At 44.6% G+C, this 25,385-nt stretch overlaps 1 protein-coding gene across 2 annotated transcripts in view; it reads right to left on the minus strand.

Annotated features, from left to right (window-relative positions):
* Positions 1 to 6,334: 6,334 nt before the first annotated feature.
* gpc6a (glypican 6a) overlaps positions 6,335 to 25,385 on the minus strand; it is a 1,200,543-nt gene continuing 1,181,492 nt past the window's right edge. For both annotated transcript variants that reach the window (XM_038818782.1, XM_038818783.1), the window contains 2 exons: positions 19,191 to 19,366; positions 6,335 to 12,740 (listed from right to left, as the gene is read on the minus strand). In XM_038818782.1, coding sequence (XP_038674710.1) covers positions 12,538 to 12,740; positions 19,191 to 19,366 — 379 coding nt within the window. In that variant the 3' untranslated portion in view covers positions 6,335 to 12,537. The remainder of the gene's footprint in view (positions 12,741 to 19,190; positions 19,367 to 25,385) is intronic.

Consider the following 25,385-nt stretch of genomic DNA (forward strand, 5'->3'; position numbering starts at 1 on the left):
ATGAAAGATTTCTCCTCCCATCCCCCTCCTGCACCAGTAAAATCTAGCACAGCTTGCTTGTATGTGTGGCCATGTTGGATCTTTCCTGAACGCTGTGATCTCCATGCAGTTCCAGTCCTTGCTTCAGACAGAGTGCACCTCATCTTTATGATGCACAGTCTGGCTTTAGCTATTGCAGGCCAGTTTTAAGCATTGTGAACATTACATGAACTTAGCCCCCTGTTGAGTTGACAGCCACTCAGCAGCACGTTCTACACTGAACTGCGAACCACAATCATGGAAATGAGCAGGCAACGCAAAGGTTCACTTTAGTCACAAATCACACTTCCCATGCTCAATTTTAAGGACTGTGCAATTTATCCCCATTTGATCCCCAGTGCTAAATCCTTCAGCCAGGGAAACAGCCTCTCCAGTATCTACCCTGTCAAACCATCTAAGCATTTTATACATTTTCATGAGATCACCCCTCATTCCTCTGAACTTCGGAGAACAACAGCTCACCTTACTCAATTGCTCCTCATGCCTGTTCATCAGGAATACATGAGGCAATAAAGGAATTCCATCACCCATACTGATTGCATAAGAGCCAAGGAGGGAGATAATGTGATGAGTGACTAAAAGCCTGATCAAAAGAGGCAGGCTTTACCGAAGGTCTTAACGGAGGGGGTGGAGATGATTAGGGAGTGAATTCAACAGTTCAGGGCACAGTGTGATGATGGTATGACTGCCAACGGTCAGATGAAAGAATGGCGGAATTTTCAAGATGTCAGATTGGAGTTCTTGGAGGATGGAAGGGCTGAGGAGGTTACAGAGATAGGGAGGGATTTGGACATTAGGGGCGGAATTCTCCGACCCCCCTCAAGGTCGGGGAATCGCCCGGGGCCGGCGTAAATCCCGCCCCTGCCGTGGCCGGAATTGTCCGCCACCCGGGAATCAGCGGGAGCGGGAATCACGGCGCACCGATTGGCGTGCCCCCGCGACGATTCTCTGGCCCGCGATGGGCCGAAGACCCTCCGCTGACAGGCCTCTCCCGCCGGCGGGAATTGGAGCACCTTTGGTGCCAGCGGGATTGGCGGTGTGAGCGGGCCCCCGGGGGGGGGGGGGGGGGGGGGGGGGGGCGAGGGGCGAACGGACCCCGGGGGTTTCCCCCACGGTGGCCTGGCCCATGATCGGGGCCCACCGATCGGCGGGCGGGCCAGTGCTGTGGGGGCACTCTTTTTCTTCTGCCGCCGCCACGGCCTCCACCATGGTGGAGGCGGAAGAGACCCCACTACCGCGTATGCGCCGGTGGTGACATTAGCGGCCGTTGACGCACCGGCGCATGCGCGAACCGGCGAAGGCCTTTCGGCCAGCCCCGACGCCGGGTGGCGGGTGTCAAAGGCCGTTGACGCCGGTTTTGCCGCCAGTCGGCGTGGCGCCAACCATTCCGGCGCGGGCCTAGCCCCTAAAGGAGTGATAGGTGAGTGGTACTTGGTATGAGTTAGTTTACTGATTACAGAGTTTTGGGTGGTTTCTCATTTTTGAAGGATTAGAGGCAGCCCATTGGAGCATTAGAATAGTCAAGTCTGGAACTAAAGCATGGAGAAGGGTTTCATTTGCAGATTGTCTCAGGCAAGGGTGAAGACAAGCAATTTTAAAGGGGTAGAAGTGGATGGCCTTTGCGATGGAGAGAAAGAGCTCAGGTTCAATAGGATGTTGAGGCTGTGCAAAATTTGGACAGGGGGATAGAATTGGTGGTGAGGCAATGGATTTTGTGGTGATGGTGGTGGGTGGGGGTGGGGGTGGGGGGGACAACAAGAAGGACTTTGCTTCTACCAGCTGGAAGGAATTAATGGTTAACTATGAATGAATGGCAATTTGACGACAAAGAGGGAGTGAAGGGATTGAGAAGGTGGTGCTGACGTAGGGCTGAGTGCCCCTCATGTGGAAGCTCATGTGTTTCTTTGGTTGTTGCCAGTGAGAGGCAGCACGTAGATAAGAAGTAGCAGGAGCTAAAGATAAAACCTTGGATGAAAACCTTGGATGGGAAGCAAGGCCATTACTGGAGGTAGTTAACTAAGTGACAGCAACCCCACAAAGTCGTACAGTAGAGAAGAGGCATTGGAGGAGGATGGTGCAGTCAACCATGTCAAAGGCTCCAGAGAGGTTGAGGAAGTTGTGGAGGAACAGTGATGGTGAGGGATAGCGCACCACGTTAACAATCACACAGGATACCAATTGTGACTTTTCAGTTTTAATAGCTGGAAAGGGTGCAGAGGGGATTTACCAGAATGCTGCCTGGTATGGAGGGAAGATCTTATGAGGGAAGGCTGAGGGACTTGAGGCTGTTTTCGTTAGAGAGAAGAAGGTTAAGAGGTGACTTAATTGAGGCATACAAGATGATCAGAGGATTAGATAGGGTGGACAGTGAGAACCTTTTTCCTCTAGCACGAGGGGACACAGCTTTAAATTGAGGGGAGATAGATATAGAGATAGAGAAATACAGCACAGAACAGGCCCTTCGGCCCACGATGTTGCGCCGAACTTTTGTCCTAGGTTAATCATAGAATTTTGGACAATTTGTCATGGCCAATCCACCCAACCTGCACATCTTTGGACTGTGGGAGGAAACCGGAGTACCCGGAGGAAACCCACGCAGTCACGGGGAGGATGTGCAGACTCCACACAGACAGTGACCCAAGTCGAAATCGAACTTGGGACCCTGGAGCTGTGAAGCAATTGTGCTATCCACAATGCTACCGTGCTGCCCTTAAGAAGTTAACCTACACTCCCTTATTCTACCCTAATCCAAGTACCTATCCAATAGCCGTTTGAAGGTCCATAAATTTTCCGACTCAACTACTACCACAGGCAGTGCATTCCATGCCCCCACTACTCTCTGGGTAAAGAACCTACCTCTGACATCCCCTCTATATCTTCCACCATTTATCTTAAATTTATGTCCCCTTGTAATGGTGTGTTCCACCCGGGGAAAAAGTCTCTGACTATCTACTCTATCTATTCCCCTGATCATCTTATAAACCTCTATCAAGTCGCCCCTCATCCTTCTCCGTTCTAATGAGAAAAGGCCTAGCACCCTCAACCTTTCCTCATAAGACCTACTCTCCATTCCAGGCAACATCCTGGTAAATCTCCTTTGCACCTTTTCCAAAGCTTCCACATCCTTCCTAAAATGAGGTGACCAGAACTGCACACAGTACTCCAAATGTGGCCTGACCAAGGTTTTGTACAGCTGCATCATCACCTCACGGCTCTTAAATTCAATCCCTCTGCTAATGAACGCTAGCACACCATAGGCCTTCTTCACAGCTCTATCCACTTGAGTGGCAACTTTCAAAGAACAATGAACATAGACCCCAAGATCTCTCTGCTCCTCCACATTGCCAAGAACCCTACCATTAACCCTGTATTCCGCATTCAGATTTGTCCTTCCAAAATGGACAACCTCACACTTGTCAGGGTTAAACTCCATCTGCCACTTCTCAGCCCAGCTCTGCATTCTATCTATGTCTCTTTGAAGCCGACAACAGCCCTCCTCACTATCCACAACTCCACCAATCTTCGTATCATCTGCAAATTTACTGACCCACCCTTCAACTCCCTCATCCAAGTCGTTAATGAAAATCACAAACAGCAGAGGACCCAGAACTGATCCCTGCGGTACGCCACTGATAACTGGGCTCCAGGCTGAATATTTGCCATCCACCACAACTCTCTGTCTTCTATCGGTTAGCCAGTTTGTTATCCAACTGGCCAAATTTCCCACTATCCCATGCCTCCTTACTTTCTGCATAAGCCTACCATGGGGAACCTTATCAAATGCCTTACTAAAATCCATGTACACTACATCCACTGCTTTACCTTCATCCACATGCTTGGTCACCTCCTCAAAGAATTCAATAAGACTTGTAAGGCAAGACCTACCCCTCACAAATCCGTGCTGACTATCCCTAATCAAGCAATGCCTTTCCAGATGCTCAGAAATCCTATCCCTCAGTACCCTTTCCATTACTTTGCCTACCACCGAAGTAAGACTAACTGGCCTGTAATTCCCAGGGTTATCCCTATTCCCTTTTTTGAACAGGGGCACGACATTCGCCACTCTCCAATCCTCTGGTACCACCCCTGTTGACAGCGAGGATGAAAAGATCATTGCCAACGGCTCTGCAATTTCATTTCTTGCTTCCCATAGAATCCTTGGATATATCCCGTCAGGCCCGGGGGACTTGTCTATCCTCAAGTTTTTCAAAACGCGCAACACATCTTCCTTCCTGACAAGTATCTCCTCAAGCTTATCAGTCTGCTTCACGCTGTCCTCTCCAACAATATGGCCCCTCTCATTTGTAAATACTGAAGAAAAATACTTGTTCAAGACCTCTCCTATCTCTTCAGACTCAATACACAATCTCCCGCTACTGTCCTTAATCGGACCTACTCTCACTCTAGTCATTCTCATATTTCTCACGTATGTGTAAAAGGCCTTGGGGTTTTCCTTGATCCTACCCGCCAAGGATTTTTCATGCCCTCTCTTAGCTCTCCTAATCCCTTTCTTCAGTTCCCTCCTGGCTATCTTGTATCCCTCCAGCGCCCTGTCTGAACCTTGTTTCTTCAGCCTTACATAAGTCTCCTTCTTCCTCTTAACAAGACATTCAACCTCTCTTGTCAACCATGGTTCCCTCACTCGACCATCTCTTCCCTGCCTGACAGGGACATACATATCAAAGACACGCAGTACCTGATCCTTGAACAAGTTCCACATTTCACTTGTGTCCTTCCCTGACAGCCTATGTTCCCAACTTCTGCACTTCAATTCTTGTCTGACAGCATTGTATTTACCCTTCCCCCAATTATAAACCTTGCCCTGTTGCTCGCACCTATCCCTCTCCATTACTAAAGTGAAAGTCACAGAATTGTGGTCACTACCTCCAAAATGCTCCCCCACTAACAAATCTATCACCTGCCCTGGTTCATTACCAAGTACTAAATCCAATATGGCCTCCCCTCTGGTCGGACAATCTACATACTGTGTTAGAAAAGCTTCCTGGACACACTGCACAAACACTACCCCATCCAAACTATTTGATCTAAAGAGTTTCCACTCAATGTTTGGGAAGTTGAAGTCGCCCATGACTACTACCCTGTGACTTCTGCACCTTTCCAGAATCTGTTTCCCAATCTGTTCCTCCACATCTCTGCTGCTATTGGGGGGCCTATAGAACACACCCAACAAGGTGACTGCTCCTTTCCTATTTCTAACTTCAACCCATATTACCTCAGTAGGCAGATCCCCCTCGAACTGCCTTTCTGCAGCTGTTATATTATATAGGACAGATGTCAGAGGCAGGTTCTTTACTCAGAGAGTAGTAAGGGCGTGGAATAACCTGCCTGCAACAGTAGTGGACTTGCCAACACTAAGGGCATTCAAATGGTCATTGGATAGACATATGGACGATAATGGAATAGTGTAGATGGGCTTTAGAGTGGTTTCACAGGTCGGTGCAACATCGAGGGCCGAAGGGCCTGTACTGCACTGTAATGTTCTGTGATCCTGATTGGAGAGATTTAAACACAGAGCTGCAGGAAATATTAGCACAGATTTGTGAGGATATTTGAAAAGGAGTGGGAGATGACCCGGGGAGAGGGAAACATTTACAATATCAGCTACCGGTGAGACTAGGGAGGGAACATAACAACAATAGGTAATTCACCAATCTTCGAAATCACAGTTGATCCTCTTATTCATAGATAGGTGGTTGGCAGTTTAGGAATAATAGGGCCCAGGAGCTGGATCTTATGGAAAAGATGAGCTTTGGGAGGGTGTGCGATGAGTTAGGAGAGAAACTAGAGACATATGGGGGTAGTAACAACTGCTGGGTGGCACGGTGGCAGTTTGCATTGCTGCCTCACAGCGCCTGGGACCTGGGTTTGATTCCGACCTCGGGTGACTGCCTGTGTGGAGTTTGCACATTTACCCCGTGCCTGCCAGGGTTTCTCTGGGTGTTCCAGTTTCCTCCCACACTCAAAAGATATGCAAGTACGGTGGATTGGCCCAGCTAAATTCCCCCTTTATGTCCAATGATTAGGTGGGGTTACAGGGACAGGGGGGGGAAGTAGGACTATATGGGGCACTCTTTTGGTCTCAATGGGCCGAAAGGCCTCTTTTTGCACTGTAGTGATTCTATTCCATGGATGTCTGATCAGGTCGTCTCAAACCTAAACACAAAAAGTCCATGAGCTCCGTACACATGTCGGTATTCTTTATAGCATGTGTAAAATATATGAAAACGGCGACTGGATTGAATGACAAAACACAATTGCAAGGCTACGACATGACTCAAACTGAAATGATAGGAAGCTTTATTTGACTATTTGATACCAGAAAATAACATATTGTATCACATAATGTTATATGGTCATATGATAGTTTTGTGCACTGTAACCGAATAAAAGATCATCAACCTAAAGCTGTTCACGTTACAGCATCTTAGAATAGCGTCAGTCTCATGACCTAGATTCTGAATTACGTCGGTTGTTGATGATGTCATACAATGCATACTAAACTTTAATCTTAGAAATATTACAGATTTTGATAAATACCATTCTTCCTGAGTGTTCAAGGAAGTATTTAGAAAATTAAGGCTAATACGTGATCAAATGAAGATTACAAGTAAGTTTATGTCAAACATTTGTATTTAGTATTATGGCAGAACCTTATTAGTTAAAAGAAAAACGAGGTGAAAAGGTTGGCATGAGCATAATGCAGGGAACAGCTTTCTCCTCATGTCAACTTCTTTGATGAGACTTGTGAGAAGAGAAATTTCATCCCGAATGATAGTGTGAAATAATTAAAAATGGCACTGATTATCTCAAACTGCATCACTTCCTGCATAGAGAGTAAAAACACACATGTTCCATGCCATATCCAGAATCTGACACACTGTCGGGAAAAAAAACTCAAAAGCTTTGGTGCCTCAAAATTGATTTTTGTTCTTGCAGAAAGCATTACAGATCCAGCAGAGCAGTCCCGCTTTCATGAGCTCAATCAACCGGTGACCCTGTTGGAACAATCATGTCCCATTATTTTGTTGCAGGGTGAGGAAAATCACACCTCTGCAATTGCTTTCTTGATTTGAAGCACTGCACCACATTCTTCACAACATAAATGTTTTAGTATACTTCAAAGAACGTAAGTGATGAACAATGTATTGTTAGTGTTGGTACTGGAAACTTGAAATGGCTGTTATCTAAGTAATAACTTATACAATAATAATGCTACAGTTCCACCTTCATCTCCATCCCCTTCAGGACTATTTACTTCATCTGTCTTTCCCATTAGATTTTACATGTTGTAAACATTTAGGTAAAAAAGCAGAATAATTTATTAGTAGCTACTTTAGTCTCATTTTAGCCTGCTTCAATTACTTTAAACATTAACTTATTCCACGTGTCTGATTAAAGGGGCCCCAACTATCCCTCATATGGGCATGACAATGAGCTCTGACATTGAAGGGGCACACTTTGTTACTTTGGGAAAGGATTTCATATGACTGCTTTTTGTTGCAAATCTGTGTTGCTGATTTTGCTACAAATAATAAAGAAAATCATCCTCTTTTGTGTTTGTGCACATAAATTCATACGCACAATTCCCTGTCCTCAAAATAAATAGGAAAGTATATGTTAATGAGATGATAATGATGTGATAGTGCCTCAGCAGTTATCTTGTGTAGTCACAGGAGAAGACAGGAACATAAGCAATGGGAGCAGAGGTAGGCTTTTTGGTCCTTCAAGCTTGTCATGATATTCAATAAGATCATGGTTGATCCTCCACCTCAGCTCCACCTTCCTGCTCTATTCCCATATCCTTTGATTCCCTTAATATCCAAGCAATCTCGCCTACTTACAGTTCAAAGTGGTCAACCTCATATCCTGAGACAAGACAACACCTTCCCAGCATCCACCTGGTCAAGCCCCTTAGGAACCTATGATCTGAGATCACCTAATTTTTCTAAACTCAAACACAGGTCTATTCTGCTCAATATCTCCTCATAGACCAATCTCCTCATCGACCACTCTTATCTTGGGAGCTAGTCTAATGAACCTCCTCTGCACTTCCTCTAAGGCAAGTAAAACTGTGCACTAAACTCCAGGTATAATCCCACCAAGCCCCGATATTATTGCACCAAGACTTACTTATTCCTATACACTGATCCTTTTGTAATAAAGACTAACATTCCATTTATTTTCTCAATTCTTGCAGTACCGACATGTTAACTTTCTGTAATTATGTAAAATGACATTCAGATCCCTCTAAGTACAGTTATTCTGCTTTTCAATTTTTTCAACAAAAAGTGGACATTTCCCCACATCATAATTCCACCAATTCTTTCCCACTCACTTCATCTCCACATCGCTTTACAGCCTCTTCGTGTCAACTTCCTTGCTTACCCTTCCACCTAGCTTAATATTATCAGCCAAGGTTAGATACATTACATTCAGTCCCCTCGTCTAAACCATTAATATAGCTAAGGTATTGATCCCCGCAATATCCCACTAGAGTCTGAAAATGACCTATTTATTCCTACTCTGTTTTCTATCCATGATCTTCCATACGTTCAAATATATTACATCCAATCCCATGAGTCCTAATTTTGTGCTTTTTAGACATCCAAATACACTGAATCCACTGGTTCTCCCTTTTCTACCCTGCTTATTACAATATCAAAAAACTATAACAGATTTGTCAAACCTAATTTACCTTTCGTACTTTCATGGCAATTCTGACTAATTGCACTGTTGCCACATCTCTAATAATAGGTTATATAGTTTTCCTCATGACTGATGTCAGGCTAACTGACTCATTGCTCCCTCTTGTCTCTCTCTCTTCTTTCTTCAGTAGCGGGCTTATATTTTCTACCTCCAATTCATGGGGACCATTCTAAAATCCATGGAATTCTGGAAGATCAAAAGCATTGCATCCACCATTTCTGCAGCCACCTCTTTTAAAACTCCAGGATGTAGGCCACCAGTTCCAACATAGTTCCAACCAGTTCTGTGCTGTACTGTTCTATTCTATATTTGCTGGCTTTTTAATTAATTGTTCCATTGCTACTTCTTATCTAATGCTAGTTTATTTAGAGCAGTGGAGGCAACACAATATATTTGTGCTAATGGATATGGAGAAGTAATATTAAATTATGTTTTACATAGATCCACTGTGCATAGATGATTCTAGATGTCTCCGAAAAATACTACAAAACACAAACTAAAAGCAGCACATTGTCTTATTAATTCTATTTCTTGCACAGTGAATGTACAATCCACTCCATCAGGGATTGTCTTCAACTGGTTCAATCTCTCTGGGAAAAGTTTTGTAAGGTACCCTTTCAAAATTCCAGAAATCAATCCAACCTTACATCCTGCATCATACATCCAAGGTTAGCTATGAGGATACCATGATTCCAGCAACACAGGAGTAAACGTGATTCGCCAAAACATTCTGTTTATATTTGTTTCATAATTTGTTCTTAATCTTGAATTCATCCACCATATCAACTCTATTGATTAATGGAGAATTAATTCCTTGTCCAAAAGTTTACTCCATATATAGAGTTAGTATGACAGGACAATGGTCTTTCTAAACTCCAATTGAGGTTGAAGCTTGTCCGTCTATCTTACAGAATGCTAATTCGAGTTCCATTTTTCACCCACCATTCGGGGAAAAAAATAATGCAAATTCCAAACATGAATCCAAATGCTCCAAACTCATCTACTCCCTTCGGAACAGCATTGTGGACTACACCACGAGGACTGCAGTAGTCCATGAAGGTGGCCCACCACCTCCTTCTCATGGGCAAATGGTGGCCTTGCCAGTGAGACTTAGTCCCAGGAACTAAGAAATAATACAGGGGGTGGTATTCTCCGGTCTCCCGGCCATGGGTTTCTCAGCGGCGCACTGGTGGTGGGATTCTATCTTCCCGCTGCTTGTCAATGGGATTCCCCATCGTAGCCACCCTGCGCTGTCAGGAAACCTGCAGGCAGGGGTGCGCTGCTGGTGGAAAAAGTGAATCGCGACGACTGGGGAATTTCAGCCAGGTTAAATTGCTGTCGATAGCGGAGTGAAATTTCCTTAAACGTCTGTTATACCCCTGAATCCAATGCACAAGAAGAAATCTGAGCCCCAAAATGCTTGTCTCGCTGGATTAGACAAATATTTTTAAGACTAACTACCACTTCCTTCTATTCCACATCTCGCAGCTTTATTTGAATGATTGTTTTGTAACTTAAAGTGGCATGTCATTGATTATTGCACCAATCACATTCTTGGCCTCATCCACTCTTGTTTTTACATTATTTAGATTCAGACTGCATATGTATTTTACAATATCTCTGGATTTTGGCTAACAGGATCATTTAATACTTGGTGAGCAGAAGTAACATTTTGAACCCAAAGATTCGCCCTACAGTCAATACAGAAAAAAAACCTGAGAAAAAAATAAGAGGTATTTAAAATTATGAGGGGTTTTGATAAAGAGTCGATAAAGTTTCTACTGGCAGAAGAGTTGGTAACCAGAGGATATAGATTTAAAATGATTGATAAACAAAAATCAAGGGGAAGGTGAGAATAATTTTAGAGTGAGTTGTTACAATCTAGAATGCATTATCTGCAAGGATGGTGTAAACGGATTCAACTTTCAAAAGGGAATTGGATGCATCCTTAAAAAATGAAACAATTGCAGGACTATGTTGAAAGAGCAGGAGAGTGAGACATTATCAAAGACACCTCCGTGTTGTGCCACCCTATGATTCTATAACATAAGAATGGAGCTCATAGAAGATGTTCAAAATTACCCTGGGAGATAGATTCTCAGGTGTGTTCAGCATGAAAAAAACACTTATGGTTCACTCGCAAAAATAATGCTCATTTGTATTCAACATTCCATATCATATTATGGTGGAATTAGTTTTTTTTGGTGTAGGTAAGATATGGTTACACTTAGAAGACTGACTGACACATTAGAAATGTTCTTTGGTTCAGTATGTTTTCTCAAGGATCTAAGCTTTGTTGTTCAGCTTTATATCAGGAGCATGCGCACATTTTGAAAGCTGCATAATCTGTTCAAAGGGTTGAAAGGCATGGAGTTTAATTCCAATAGTACATGCTGTGACTGCAAAACTTGAGAATTTTGCCCGGACGACATCAGATAGATAGCATGGAAAAAAAAAGCAAACTTTACCACTCATTACAGATTTACCTGTCACAGAACAGTAAAGGCAAAACCCATACAAATTTCAGATGAGTGGTGTCAACAAGAACACATTGTCAACTGGTGTGTCTGCATCCTTTTTTCAATATAAATGTTCCGGAGTCACTATTGTGCTGAGCGTTTGAGATATGGTAAAATGCAGGTAATACAATGATATTTAAACCCTGAGCTAACACTTAGAATTACTTAAAAATTTTAATATAAAAATAGATGACTACCACTAGAACTAAAAGTTGAAAATAAAACTAGAATTTTGTTTTTTCCGAGTTTCTTATATGGCTGGCATCTGTAGGACTATAACTTGTTAAGGAACCTATTAAGAAGACATGGAACAGCAAGTAAATAGAAGAGCATTAGGGATAATTGGATACACATACATGATCATTTTCATTGGATTAGGATCACCAGCAAAAAACAACTAGGTCAGAGGCCAAAACCTTCCTATATCTTTCTTCTGCTGTGATTGGCAACTCGGCACAAATCACATGTTTTATTATAAGTACAATCTTAAATCCCTTTATTTGTTACCAAATATCATGATTTTTTTTCAACAGCTGTTCATTAATAATGTCTGTATAGTTATTTGTTCTGTATGCTCTATAACACTCCAAATTGTTCATTGTTTACAAAAAAAGCCAATTCTAAATTCATCTGTGAACAAAACTGCATATTTCACATTTCCTAATTGACAATCCAACAATGTGGTTGACTGGTTGAGGGGAACTGTGCCACTAAACCAACAACATTCTTGATTCATTCAACCACTGTCCTTACTGAACTTCACTGTTAGTTTCTAAGTCTTTGTCTAGAGAAACATCAGATACACTTCCCATTATTCAGAATGTTTTGCAGCCATTCCTTTTGTGTTGTGGAAACTGTAAAAGTAGAACTTAGATATTAAAATCAGAATTAATGTATAAATCATAACAAGTCCAGGCCAAGTTTTTATCGAATCCTGTATTTTTTAGCTGCATAAAGTAAGCAGAGAGGATGATGTCCTGTTTCTGGAAACAAAGCCAACTGCAGGTGAGCAATCTTCAGAGTGTTTCCTTTCATCTGAGGTCTGGGTGAATATAATGCAACCTTGCACTGGTTGACTGCACCTGAATGGCACCTGGTGGTCTTTGGATAAAGGGGTAGCAGGCTACAGTACCTCTCTGCTATTAAAACTGTTACTGTTCTGAAATGGAGTTGTGTGTTTGATGGCATATCCAAGAGGAAAAGAGTGTTTTGTCCTTGATTTAAAGGCAGTATCTCTATTGTATGTCACTGATTATCTCCACTGTCTTTGTAGTACCAGGAGTCCAGAGATGACAAATATAGCCAGCCAGTGCGGGGAAGGTCTGACTGCTGTGGAACCTTTTGTCTCACTTCTGTTGGACCCTAGTGGAGCCTCAGTTGTTGCAAAGTCAAACTCTGGAGGACACGTTTCATCGATGCAGCCGCTACCACTCCCAGAGCCACTTGCTTCATCAACTGGAAAACAAAATGAAAATTGACCATTGATCAGAAAATTTCTAAAACAGTAAGGACTTGAAATTCCACTGGTAATGAGAAGCTTTCGCCCAAGGTGGAACAGTCAATTACTAGGGGACATGGTTTAAGGTGCGAGGGGCAAAGTTTAGAGAAGATGTGCGAGAGAAGTTTGTTTTTTACACAGAGGGTAGTGGGTGCCTGGAACTTGTTGCTGGGGGAGGTGCTGGAAGCAGGTATGATAGTGATGTTTAAGGGCTGTCTTGACAAATACGTAAATAGGATAGGAGTAGAGGGATTCGGACCCCGGAAGTGTGAAAGGTTTTAGGTTAGACGGGCAGCATGGTCACTGCAGGCTTGGAGGGCCGAAGGGCCTGTTCCTGAGCTTTGTTCTTTGGTTCATCTTCTCCTAATAGTACTGTCAGAACTTCCCACTCCTAGGAAGAGCACCAGAACAAATGATCAGCACTGGCAGTGGCTGAGATCAAGATCAGGGTCTGGACCCCTGATGATGAGGACACATTTCAAGAAAAAAGCTATGAGAAGTCCCAAAATATGAAGCAATCCTTATGATCTCGCCCTTCACTATTACTGTAACCTCCCATAGCACTGCAATGTCTGCCAGAACTTTCTATTCTGATTTTCTAGTGTATTTCTCGGTCCCTATGCTCCACCAATGTAGCCATGCTTTCATTTGCCACATTTTTGGATTCCCCTGTAAACCCATGAGTCTGTCCACTTTGTTGTCCTCCCTTACATTCCTCCTTCAAAGGAGGAGCATGGGCAGCACCGTAGCACAAATGGAGAGCACTGTGGCTTCACAGCGCCAGGGTCCCAGGTTCGATTCCCTGCTGGGACACTGTGCGGTGTCTACACATTCTCCCCGTGTCTGCATGGGTTTCCTCCCACAGTCCAAAGACATGCAGGTTAGGTGGATTGGCCGCAATAAATTGCCCGTAGTGACCAAAAAGGTTAGGAAGGGTTATTGGATTACGGGGATAGGGTGGAAGTGAGGGCTTAAGTGGGTCGGTGCAGACTCGATGGGCTGAATGGCCTCCTTCTGCACTGTATGTTCTATGTTCTAAAGAACAAAAAGAACAAAGAACAATACAGCACAGGAACAGGCCCTTCGGCCCTCCAAGCCTGTAGCGGTCATGATACTAACCCTGGCCAAAGCCATCAGCACTTCCTTGTGCCGTATCCCTCTATACTCATCCTATCCATGGGTTTGTCATGATCCTTTTTGAACACTGTTAATATATCTGCTTCCACAACCTGCCCTGGCAATGCGTGCCAGGCACGCCCCATCCTCTGTGTAAAAAAACCTGCCTCGCACATCTCCTCTAAACTTTGCCCCTCGGACCTATGCTCCCTGGTGACTGACTCCTCCACCCTGAGAAAGAGTGCCTGCCCATCCTCTCTATCCATGCCCCACATAATCTTGTAGACCTCTATCAGGTCACCCCTCAAACTCTGTCTTCCTTATGAAAACAGTCCGAGTCTCTCAGCCTCTCCGAATAGCTAACATCCTCCTGACCAGGCATCATCCTGGTGAACCTCCTCTGAACCCTCTCCAAAGGCTCGACATCCTTCTGATAGTGTGGCGACCAGAATTGTGTGCAATATTCCACGTGCGGCTGTACCAAGGTTCTATACAACACCCACCCTTCCACCAAGCATTTGGATATCCTTCCCAAATTCCTTCTGAGGCTCAGCATTCTGATTTCTCACTGAAGCACATTGAGGATTTTTTACGGTAAAAATTTTAAAATAATGCAAGCATCTATATTATTTTGTTGAAGCTTGAGGGACTAAAATGTGCATCAATGGTTACGTTGTGGATAGAAGCAAAGATCCCACATGTTTTTTGATAAAATAAAATCTAAAAGTGCGAAATTATAAGAGCAGCTAAGTGCTTTAATTGTTTCTCTCCCAATTTTTACCAGAAGACCATTCTCGCTGCCAGCAGGATGATTGATTCAATATTCTTTCAGGAATCTGGAATACTGTTAGCCTTGAATCTGATCTTAATATAGCCAATGTCTTGTGATTTCATGATTTTCAGGTAACTTATTCCTTGTTGGAACTTCTGTATTACTTTGGTACCTCATTTCAATATCTCAAGCTGAATAATTAAATCACGTCCTTAATTCTCAGCTGTGAACAGTTCAAAACAATGGCCAAAGTTTGCACACAGCTGGAAATGCTCACCGTCTCTGTGAAAGTGAAGTCCGGTTTCAGGCGGGTTAACAGCAGTGCTATGGGGTTTGTGTGGGCACAGAAGATCCTGAGGGTGAGATGGGTGTTCCCCTGGAGCAGAGCAGGGATGGGGGGGGGGGGGGGGGGCATTGCCTAACCTCTGTGGGTATTATTAGGCCACCAACGTGGCGATGGTACGCAAGTGGGTGATGGAGGGGGAGGAGGCGGCATGGAAGAGGTTGGAGATGGCGTCCTGTGTGGGCACGAGCCTGGAGGCGCTGGTGACGGCGCCGTTGCCGCTTCCTCCAACGAGGTGTACCACGAGCCCGGTGGTGGTGGCTACCCTCAAAATTTGGGGGCAATGGAGATGGCACAGGGGGGAGGTGGGGGCCTCGGTGTGGTCCCCAATACAGGGGGACCACTGGTTTGTCCCGGGGAGAATGGACGGAGGGTTCCTGAGTTGGCACCGGGCAGGTATTAGAAGAAGCACTGTCCTCTGAAAGCACACTGTCCTCTGTGTCATCAGCAAACCTAGAAATATTCCATTTGGTCCCCAAAAGCTAAATCATTGACACAGTTTTTGAATAGCTGGAGCCCAAGCACTGATGCGCTACCCCACTTGCCATTGCCTGCCAACCTGAGAATGACTCACTAATTCAACTCAGTTTTCTGTCTTTTCACCAATTTGCAAACAATGCCGGTACTTTACCCCCAATCCCATTGCTCTAATTGGTTTATGCACCTCCTGTGGAGGGAATTATCAAAAGCCTTCTGAAACCCTAAATACACCACATCCATTGGTTCTTCCTAATCTATTCTGCTAGTTACATCCTCAAAAGATTTAAACAAATATGTTAAATATAATTTCCCTTTCATAAATACAAGTTGACTCTGCTCAATCCAATCTTTATTTTCTAAATGCCCAGTTATTCTTCATAATATGTTCTGGCAATTTCTCTGCCACTGATGTCAGGCTAACAGGTCTGTAGTTTCTAGATTTCTTTCTCCTTCCTTTCTGAAATTGTGGGGTTACATTTGCCAGCTTCCAATCTACAGGAACTCTTCCAGAATTTATGGGATTTCAGAAGGTGACCATCGATACAGCCACCACTTTCAACGCTATGGGATGTAGATCATCAGGCCCAGGGAATTATCAACTTTCAGTCCCATCATTTCTCCTGTGCATTTTTATATTATTACTAATTTATTTCTTCATTCCCTTGGTTGTCTACTACATCTGATTTTTAAAGTATCTTCTTTTGTGAAGACAACACAAAGGTCAAGGTCTTCTTCTGGGGGAACGTGGCCAGGGTGAGTGGGTGGCATGGGGTGGATCAGGTGGACATGGGGAGGGATGGTTAGGCGGTCCAGGAGATTGTGGGAGTGGGGTTGGTTGTAAGGGTAGGGGGTGGGGGGGGGGGGGGCGAATGGGTGGTTTGTCTAGGGGCCAGGAAGGTAGTCAAAACTTGTGGATGGTTGGAGTAGGATATCAGGTGGGTAATGTCCAATTGGTGGGTCATGGGGGTCAGCACTATAATTACCCAGGAGTTTGAAGCAGTTTTAATCCTTCCAACATTCCTAGGTAACTACTCTGCTGAGAGTCAGAACCAGCTGAAGATGCCGATTTGAATTGGAATATCGGATGGTTCCAGATGCACGGTAATTACTCCTTGGAAGTTTAAACTTCCCAGGAAATTCCCATGCAGTCCTTGCATGGGGTTTCCAGGAGGTCTCCACATCTTCTAGGGAACCTCAGATGTATGACCTCCCTGCTCGAGATCAGAAGGTGTGGACCTTTATGTTTCTTGCTAGTTTACCCTCGTCTTCAATTTTTTCTTTCTTTATCAGTTTCTTGGTCATCCTTTGCTGAAATCTAAAAGTCTGTCAATGCTCAGGCTTCATACTTTTTTTAGGAAACTTTATAAGCCTCTTCGTTTTGGTCTAATACAATCTTTAACTTTTTTTGTGATGGTACAGTTTGGAACTTTTTCCATTAGCGTGAAGGGAATGTATGTTTGCTGTAACTCATGTATCAAATCTTTAAATGTTTGCCATTGCCTGTCCACGATTATACCTTTTAATGTAGTTCCCCAATGGCTAACTTGCCCTTCATACCTTTGTAGTTTTCTTGTTTAGATTAAGACCCTAGTTTTGGTCTTTACACTAATTTTACTGATCCTTTATTAACAGCAGTACACCATATCCTTTTCCTTTTTGCCTATCTTTTCTAAATGTTGAATGCCCTTCAGTTCCCACCCTTGGTCACCCTGATGCCATATCTCTGTAATGGTGATTAGATGATACCCACTTTAGTCTACTTGTGCCGTCAATTTTTGCAAATGCTGTGTTCTATTTTTGCCCACAATTGGTTAAGTTTGAACATAGAACATACAGTGCTGAAGGAGGCCATTCGGCCTATCAAGTCTGCACCGAACCACTTAAGCCCTCACTTCCACCCTATCCCCGTAACCCAATAACCCCTCCTAACCTTTTTGGTCACTAAGGGCAATTTATCGTGGCCAATCCACCTAACCTGCACATTTTTGGTCTGTGGGAGGAAACCGGAGCACCCGGAGGAAACCCATGCAGACACGGGGAGAACGTGCAGACTCCGCACAGACAGTGACCCAAGCCGGGAATCGAACCTAGGACCCTGAAGCTGTGAAGCCACAGTGCTAGCCACTTGTGCTACCGTCCTGCCCTATAATTCCTAGTTTTCTCATTTCCTTTTCTTTTAAATACAGAAGTGAATATTTGCCAAAGTTGAGTGTAGAATTGACCTCTTTCAATCTCAGAAAATTATGCCAAAATCCTTCACTATTCCTCTCCAACGTCTTCAGTGTTTCTGTTGCCTTTTCCACATTTAGTCCCATTAAGTTTTTGTGACAGTTGCCTTTAATATTTATCTCTCATAGTGGATCTTAGAAATAATGGTAATTTGGTTACGATGCAAGGACAAATGCGATTCAAAAAATAAACCCATTTCTACCTGTGATAACCACGATATTTTATGGTCACACATCAAACAAGATTTTATTTCCTGTAAAGTGAATTTTATGACCATGTGATACCAGCTGTGCTCTTGAGCTGGGAAAGATTATGATGGGGGAAATTTCATCAATGTGCCCATCAGTGGGAACCTCCCCATTAGCAATGCATAATGAACATTCAGTCATGTATAACCATTAATAATTGGAAATTTCTGGCCAGTCCAACTGTGAACTTCTGCAAAAATTGAATGTGCCAATGTATAATCTTTCAGTGCAAGTGTAGCGCTAATATTAGAAGTGGGAATACGGTACATCATTGTCAAGATTTTCTTTCTGGGGAACTAAGGAATACCTTCACCCCTGATTCTGATTTTTGACACTATGTTTGACATCATGTTTTCCTGAATTTTGGAGGCATTTTGTCTAATATATAGATAAATACTTTATGACGTCACAACTGCAATTAAAACATAGGAAATATGCTCCCATGATAAAGAACAGTGAATGACTGAGCCAGACCAATACCTAACACCTATAGTGAAGCTGGAGAGGAATACCTCAAAGCAAGGAAGGGGTTGTTTAGCACAGAGCTAAATCACTGGCTTTGAAAGCAGACCACGGCAGGCCAGCAGCACGGTTCGATTCCCGTAACAGACGCCGGAATGTGGCAACTAGGGGCTTTTCACAGTAACTTCATTGAAGCCTACTCGTGACAATAAGCGATTTTCATTTTCAATAGGCAGAAAGAAATAGGCATGCACTCTTTAACTTCCATTTTATTCTTCTGTTTCCCCTGCTCCCAATGTGTGATGGCACCTTGTTCCCCATCCAGCTCGGCAATTTTTTTCCCTCATTTCTAACTTCCTATTGTGACTTTATTCCCTACCGCCAATTGTCCTGGCATTATTCTCCCTTCTCCAGTGTGGTCTTGATTTTCCACACTTTCCACTTTCTCTCCCCCTCCTTCCCACTCTTGTAAAGCTCTTCCATGAAGACAACTGTGACTGTGTTAAAAGTTGGTCACTGAGCATGGCTGCATGTTGCAGAGTAAATTCCTGATCTCACTTGACCCATGGTGTGGAGCTGCATTTCACAGGACTTAGGCTAGAGCTGGAGGTAAGAGTCCAGCTTTGCTGATTTGACAAGTGCCCGGCATAGTTCTTAGGTCCAAAGAAGTGAGAACACACTCGGCAATAGAGTTTTTGCCATATACCCTTCAATATACTTCTATCCGTGAATGAAGACGATTAGAACAGCTGCTTACTTGAATCTTGGAAGTTTACATCATTTCCATTATAAGCATTCTTCAGCTTGTTGGTCATCACTCTAAGTGCCATGATTTGTTGACGGATCTTTGTATCTGGCCTCGTGATGTCCACATCTACTTCTGGGTTGTTCATCTGATTAGTCAGACCGTCATTCATAATTTCAGGCAGATACCTGCAGATTCAAACGGTTATAACACATAACCCACGGCTGCACAGCACCGAGAAAAACTGACCACAAATGCCGTTTTCTTTATTTTATGAAAAAGTGTAATGGAAATTCTAGCTTTGTGTCATTCTAGAAAATAAATCAACAATAGATAAATTGTCTTGAGGATTGAATCAATTTGATACACTGTCGCACAATTATTATAGCTACAGAATTATTTTAATTGGGATCCTTTACATTAAATAAAGAGTTAACAATGATAATATTTGCAGAATCATCTTGCATCATTGACTGTGTCTATATATGTGTGTGCATGTGACCCACCTCTTCACTCACCTGATGAAGGAGCTGCGCTCTGAAAGCTAGTGATTCCAAACAAACCTGTTGGACTTTAAGCTGGTGTTGGAAGACATCTTACTGTGCGGAAAGTTAGCCCTCTCAATTTATTATCAATACAATGGTCCAGATGATCCGTTTCTGAGGCTACATGCAGAGGATCTGTGGTGTTTTACGTGGAATAAATCGGCACCGCTCCCTCACCGATCCTGCGTCCGGTGAGGGGCAAGCAGCCATACCGCGTAAAACTCCCAGCCTCCACAAAATAAACGGCTGAAGAATGAAGCGGTCACGCCGTAAATCATGGCGCTGGCCGTGCGTGGACCCGACCTCCCCGGCCATCAACCCGCCAGCCTCATGGAAGCCCCCCCCAACCAGCAGCACGGCTCCCGCCCGACTGTGGCGGCGCGGGACACAGTCCGCAGCCGCCAGGCTAGGTACCCGAACGGCTGAGACAACAAATTTAATTAAGCAATCATTGAAATAAAGAATAAAGCAGGAATTGTGTCACAGTGTTCAAACCACATTCCACATTCGCATTCTCCATTGTGAGCACACACTAGACACTAAGCAGGCATTTTGTAAATGTACATTGAGGACAGGACAAGTTATACCAACAAGTGACATAAAGTGATTTCCACTTCTTTGTTCCAATTCATCACTAGATCAATATTTTTGGTGGCAAAATTGAGATAAGACTGAAAACAGGAATGGGAATCACTATACATGATTGACCTGGGCTGTTGTTTCTGATGCAGGCAACACGCACACTTTGGGTTCCCTACTCGTTTGGATGATTGTAGGGTGCAGCTAATGGCCTCCCCGAACAGGCGCTGGAATGTGGCGACTAGGGGCTTTTCACAGTAACTTCATTGAAGCCTATTTGTGACAATAAGCGATTATTATTATTAGTTTCCTGTTGAGTGGCTGCTTGTCTGAGAAGTGAGTGCAAAATTATTGTTTGATGAGGTAAAGACACAAAAATGGCACAATGTGGCAGAGAGCGGGCTCTAAGATTTTCCAATGCTGCACCAGAGGCCTTAATGCAGGGTATGGAGAACAGGTGAGATGCCATCTATCGACAGGTGCCAAGAATCCTCCAGACAGATTCTGCAAAGGCAGTGGGATCTGTTTGCCATGGTAATCAATATCAAGAGTTCAGTGTCACACAACTTCAATGACCTCACACAAGGGTCAAGAATGCATCTTCAAGTGTCAAATCCCATCAGCTGCAGCACTGATCTCACAGACTGCTCAATGCACCATATTCCTACCAACAATCTCTGTCAATCACAACTCATAACCTACATTAATAGCTTCATCCCACCCTCACACTTTGTATGCATCCTACTAACTGACCTTTATGCCACTATTAACACCTGCCTTAGTCTTTACCACTCCTTTTGTCTTGATACCTTTGTCAATCTCTCCTGAGCTCCCACTTATCCCTGACCTATTTTGCTCCACCTGCTCCACCCCCTTTCTTCAATAGTAAAATACCCATATTTCTACTCCTCTTCAGTTCTGTAGAGTCATATGGACTTGAAACATTAACTCTGTTTCTCTATTCATAGATGCTGCCGGACCCAATTAGTTTTTCTACCGTTTTCTGTTTTTAAAAAATAATAGCCCGAATTTGAATTGGTTAAGCACCGCTGAATGTTCTTAACCTCAAAGAGAAGACAGCGTTTGGCATCACTGAGGGGCTCAGGCTGAAGTCAGGGATGGGGTGGAAAGGATCAAAAATGACTGTATGCTGCTACTAAATCCTCCTTCTCACATCCCACTCCCATTCATTCCACCATCTCTTCTGATTTACAGGTAATGTAAGAGGATGTAAACATGCATCTCTTCTTTTTCCCTTTCCCTCACCACAACCTTAATTCATACCGTTCTCCTTCCAGTTACCCAAGAATGGCAACCTGGTGGCTGATGCCCCATCTTCAACTGCAGCATAAGCAGTAACCCCCTAATGTCTGGTGCTGCAGTAGAACCACAGACTGAAGCCATGAAAACTCAGACTCTTCTTATTCAGGCTTATGCTTGTTGTCAGGTAAAATTGTTGCCATGCAGAATCAGACTGCTGCCATCATAACTACAGAAACCAGTGTCCAAGGGGGTTTGCAGGATTTCACAGCAACCTGCCCTCCAGCACATTACTAGGATTGTTGAAGTACCACCTTGCAAGTGCAACTTTGGCACTGCAGACAATGGACCAGCTGACCTTACTCAGGAAGACAGTTTTCACCCTCCCACCAAAGCCCCTACTGTTGCCAGGCGATTAGCTAGTCCAGACTCCTACTGCCCATTCTGAGGTGCTGCAGTCCAAAACCAGGACAAAGATGCTCATGGTGATCCCTCAAGAAATAAATCAGCAACTATTCCAACCTCTGCAACAGCACTCGGATAGGCATAGATCCATGGTTGACAGACACTTAAGAAACGCGCAGTGATGAATAACCTCACGGTAGGTTGTTGTAAAAAGTTAAATATCACGGAATCCTGGTTGAGGTAGCCAATTGGATACAAAATTGGCTTGGCGACTGAAACCAAAGGGTGGTTGTGGAGGGTTGTAATTTAAACTGGAAGCCTGTGACCAGCAGTGTGCCTCAGGGTCCACTGCTATTTGTTATTTGTATTAATGATTTGGATGAGAATGTAGGAGGCATGGTTAGTAAGTTTGTAGATGATACCAAGATTGGTGGCATAGTGAATAGCGAAGAAGGTTATATAAGATTGCAACAGAATCTTGACCAATTGGGCCAGTGGGCCGATGAATGACAGATGGAGTTTCATTTGAATAAATATGAGGTGATGCATTATGGTAGATCAAATTAGGCAGGACCTACACAGTTAGTGGGAGGGAGTTGGGGAGAGTTACAGAACAAAGAGATCTAGGGATGCAGGTTCATAGCTCCTTGAAGATGGAGTCACAGGTGGACAGGATGATGAAGAAGGCATTCAGCATGCTAGGTTTTATTGGTCAGAATACTGAATGCAGGAGTTGGAACATCTTGTTGAAGTTGTACAAGACATTAGTAAGACCACACATGGAATATCGTGTTCAGTTCTGGTCACCCTATTATAGGAAGGATATTGTTAAACTAGAAAGAGTGCAGAACAGATTTACGAGGTTGCTACCAGGACTTGATGGTCTGAGCTATAAGGAGAGGCTGGATAGGCTGGGACTTTTTTCCCTGGAGCGTAGGAGGCTTAGGGGTGATCTTATAGAGATCTATAAAATAATGAGGAGCATAGATAAGGTAGATAGTCAACATCTTTTCCCAAAGGTAGAGGAGTCCAGAACGAGAGAGCATAGGTTTAAGGTGAGAGGGGAGAGATACAAAATAGAGCAGAGGGGAAATTTCTTCACACAGAGGGTGGTGAGCATCTGGAACGAGCTGCCAGAGGCAGTGGTAGAGGAGGGTACAATTTTTAATAAAAAGCAGTCAACTCTCTTGGAGTTCAGGACCTCAGTGACCTCATTTATGCAACAATGGACTGGTTTAGCTCACTGAGCTAAATCGCTGGCTTTTAAAGCAGACCAAGCCAGGCCAGCAGCACGGTTCGATTCCCGTACCAGCCTCCCTGGACAGGCGCCGGAATGTGGCGACTAGGGGTTTTTCACAGTAACTTCATTGAAGCCTACTCGTGACAATAAGTGATTTTCATTTCATTTCATTTCATATATAAGAACATACAATTTAGGAGCAAGGAGTAGGCTATTCAGCACCCTCAAACCTGCTCTGCTGAGATCATTGTTGATCTGATTGTGGCCGCCACTTTCATGTCTACCCCCTGTACTTATTGACTCCCTTGTCAATCAAGAATCTGTCTAACTCACTTCCGGTTGCGGCTATGACTAGCTAAGCCGCACATTTGGAAGCTCCTGCAACAAAGGTGTTTTTGGGCCAATTGGAGGGCCCCAACGGCGCTGAAAAAACGAATCCCGGTGGGGGAAGGTCCCCTGAGGAGAACTAGACCGATTTTATGGTCGGTACCCGGAGTGGAGCGGCAAGAAAAACGGCAGCAGCTCCCCAAAAAAAGCGGGGGAAGAAAATCAAAATGGCGGCCGGCGGTGCATCGGAGGAGTGGAAGAAATGGGCGGAGGAGCAGCAGGCCGCTCTCCTCCGTTTTTTCACGGAGATGAAAGTGGAACTCTTAGAGTCCATGAACGCGACGGCCACCAGGTTGGTGGGAGCCCAGGCGATCCAAGAGGCGTCGATTAAAGATCTGCAGCAGGAGATGACCGCGAGGGAGGAGGAGGCCACCGTCATCGGGGCAAAGGTGGAGGTGCACGAGGCACTCCACATGAAGTGGCAGAGCCGCTTCGAGGAGCTGGACACTCGGATGAGGAGGAAAAATTTGAGGATCCTGGGCCTGGAAGAAGGCCTGGAGGGGTCGGATCTCCCGGGATATGTGGCGGAGATGTTGAGCTCCCTGATGGGGGAAGGGGCCGGTCCGGCGCCCCTGGAATTGGAAGAGGCATACCGGGTCATGGCCAGGAGGCCTAGGGCAAACGAGCCCCCGAGGGCGGTGCTGGTGCGGTTCCAGCGGCTAAGTGATCGAGAGAGAGTCCTGAGGTGGGCTAAACGGGAGAAAAGCAGCAAGTGGCAGAACTCGACGGTAAGGGTGTACCAGGACTGGAGTGCGGAGGTGGCAAAGCGGCGGGCCCGGTACAACCAGACAAAGGCGGTGCTACACGCGAAAAAGATCAAATTTGGAATGCTGCAACCGGCGCGCTTGTGGGTCACCTACAAGGACCAACATCATTATTTCGAGTCCCCAGAGGAGGCCTGGACCTTTGTACAAGAGGAAAAGTTGGACACGAACTAAAACCTGGGAGCACCGGCGGTCGTAGCCGCCGGGGGACTCTTGATTGAGCAAGTGGCCCTTTTCTTTTTCAGGCCAGGTCGGAACTGGGTAACAGTTTCGTGGATTGTTTGGGGTGTTTTTTCTCGAACGGTTGACTTTTCTGAATATTTTGAAGGTTTCGAGTTGTTGGGTGTTTCTGTATATTTGTACTGTTGAAATCTCTATTGTGGGTCGTTGGCTTCTTATGGGGTGTTTTTTCCCGTTTCCAATTTCCCTTAGTTATTTACCCCTCTTACCCTTTTTCTTTGGGGGCTTGGGGGGGTCTTTTGTTCTTTTTTTCTTTTCGGGTTATGGTTATCTGCGGTTATTTATACTGTTTGATGGAGGGTGATGGTTGGGCACACTGTTAGTTGATAGTTAGTTAATTATTTTGTTATTTAAGTATGTAGTTAAGTATTTATGTATTTAGTTGCCATTGGGTATTTGTATTTATACCGTTAAGTTGGGGAGACGGGACGGGGGGGAGCGGGTTGATTATGCGGGTCTTTCTCGGGGGTTTTAAGGGGATCTTTCACGGGCGCAGATGGGGTGAACCGGGAGGAGTCGGAATGTGGCAGGAGCAGCCGGGTCAGCGGAGACCAGCTGACTCTCGGGAGTACGATGTGGGGTACATCGCGGCTAGGAGGGGTCCTAGCCAGGGGGGGGGGGGAAAGGGGGGGGGGGGGGGGCTGGGGGGGGACACCGGGTTGCTGCTGGAAAGACCAGGGACGAGAAGGGGAGAGCCGGGGGGGTGGGGGGGGGGCCATCGCTATGGGAAGCGGGTCAGAAAAGAAGGGATGACCCGGGGCGAGCAAGGGACAAGACATGGCTAATC

Source organism: Scyliorhinus canicula, chromosome 14 (assembly GCF_902713615.1).
Source record: "Scyliorhinus canicula chromosome 14, sScyCan1.1, whole genome shotgun sequence".
NCBI lineage: Eukaryota > Metazoa > Chordata > Chondrichthyes > Carcharhiniformes > Scyliorhinidae > Scyliorhinus > Scyliorhinus canicula.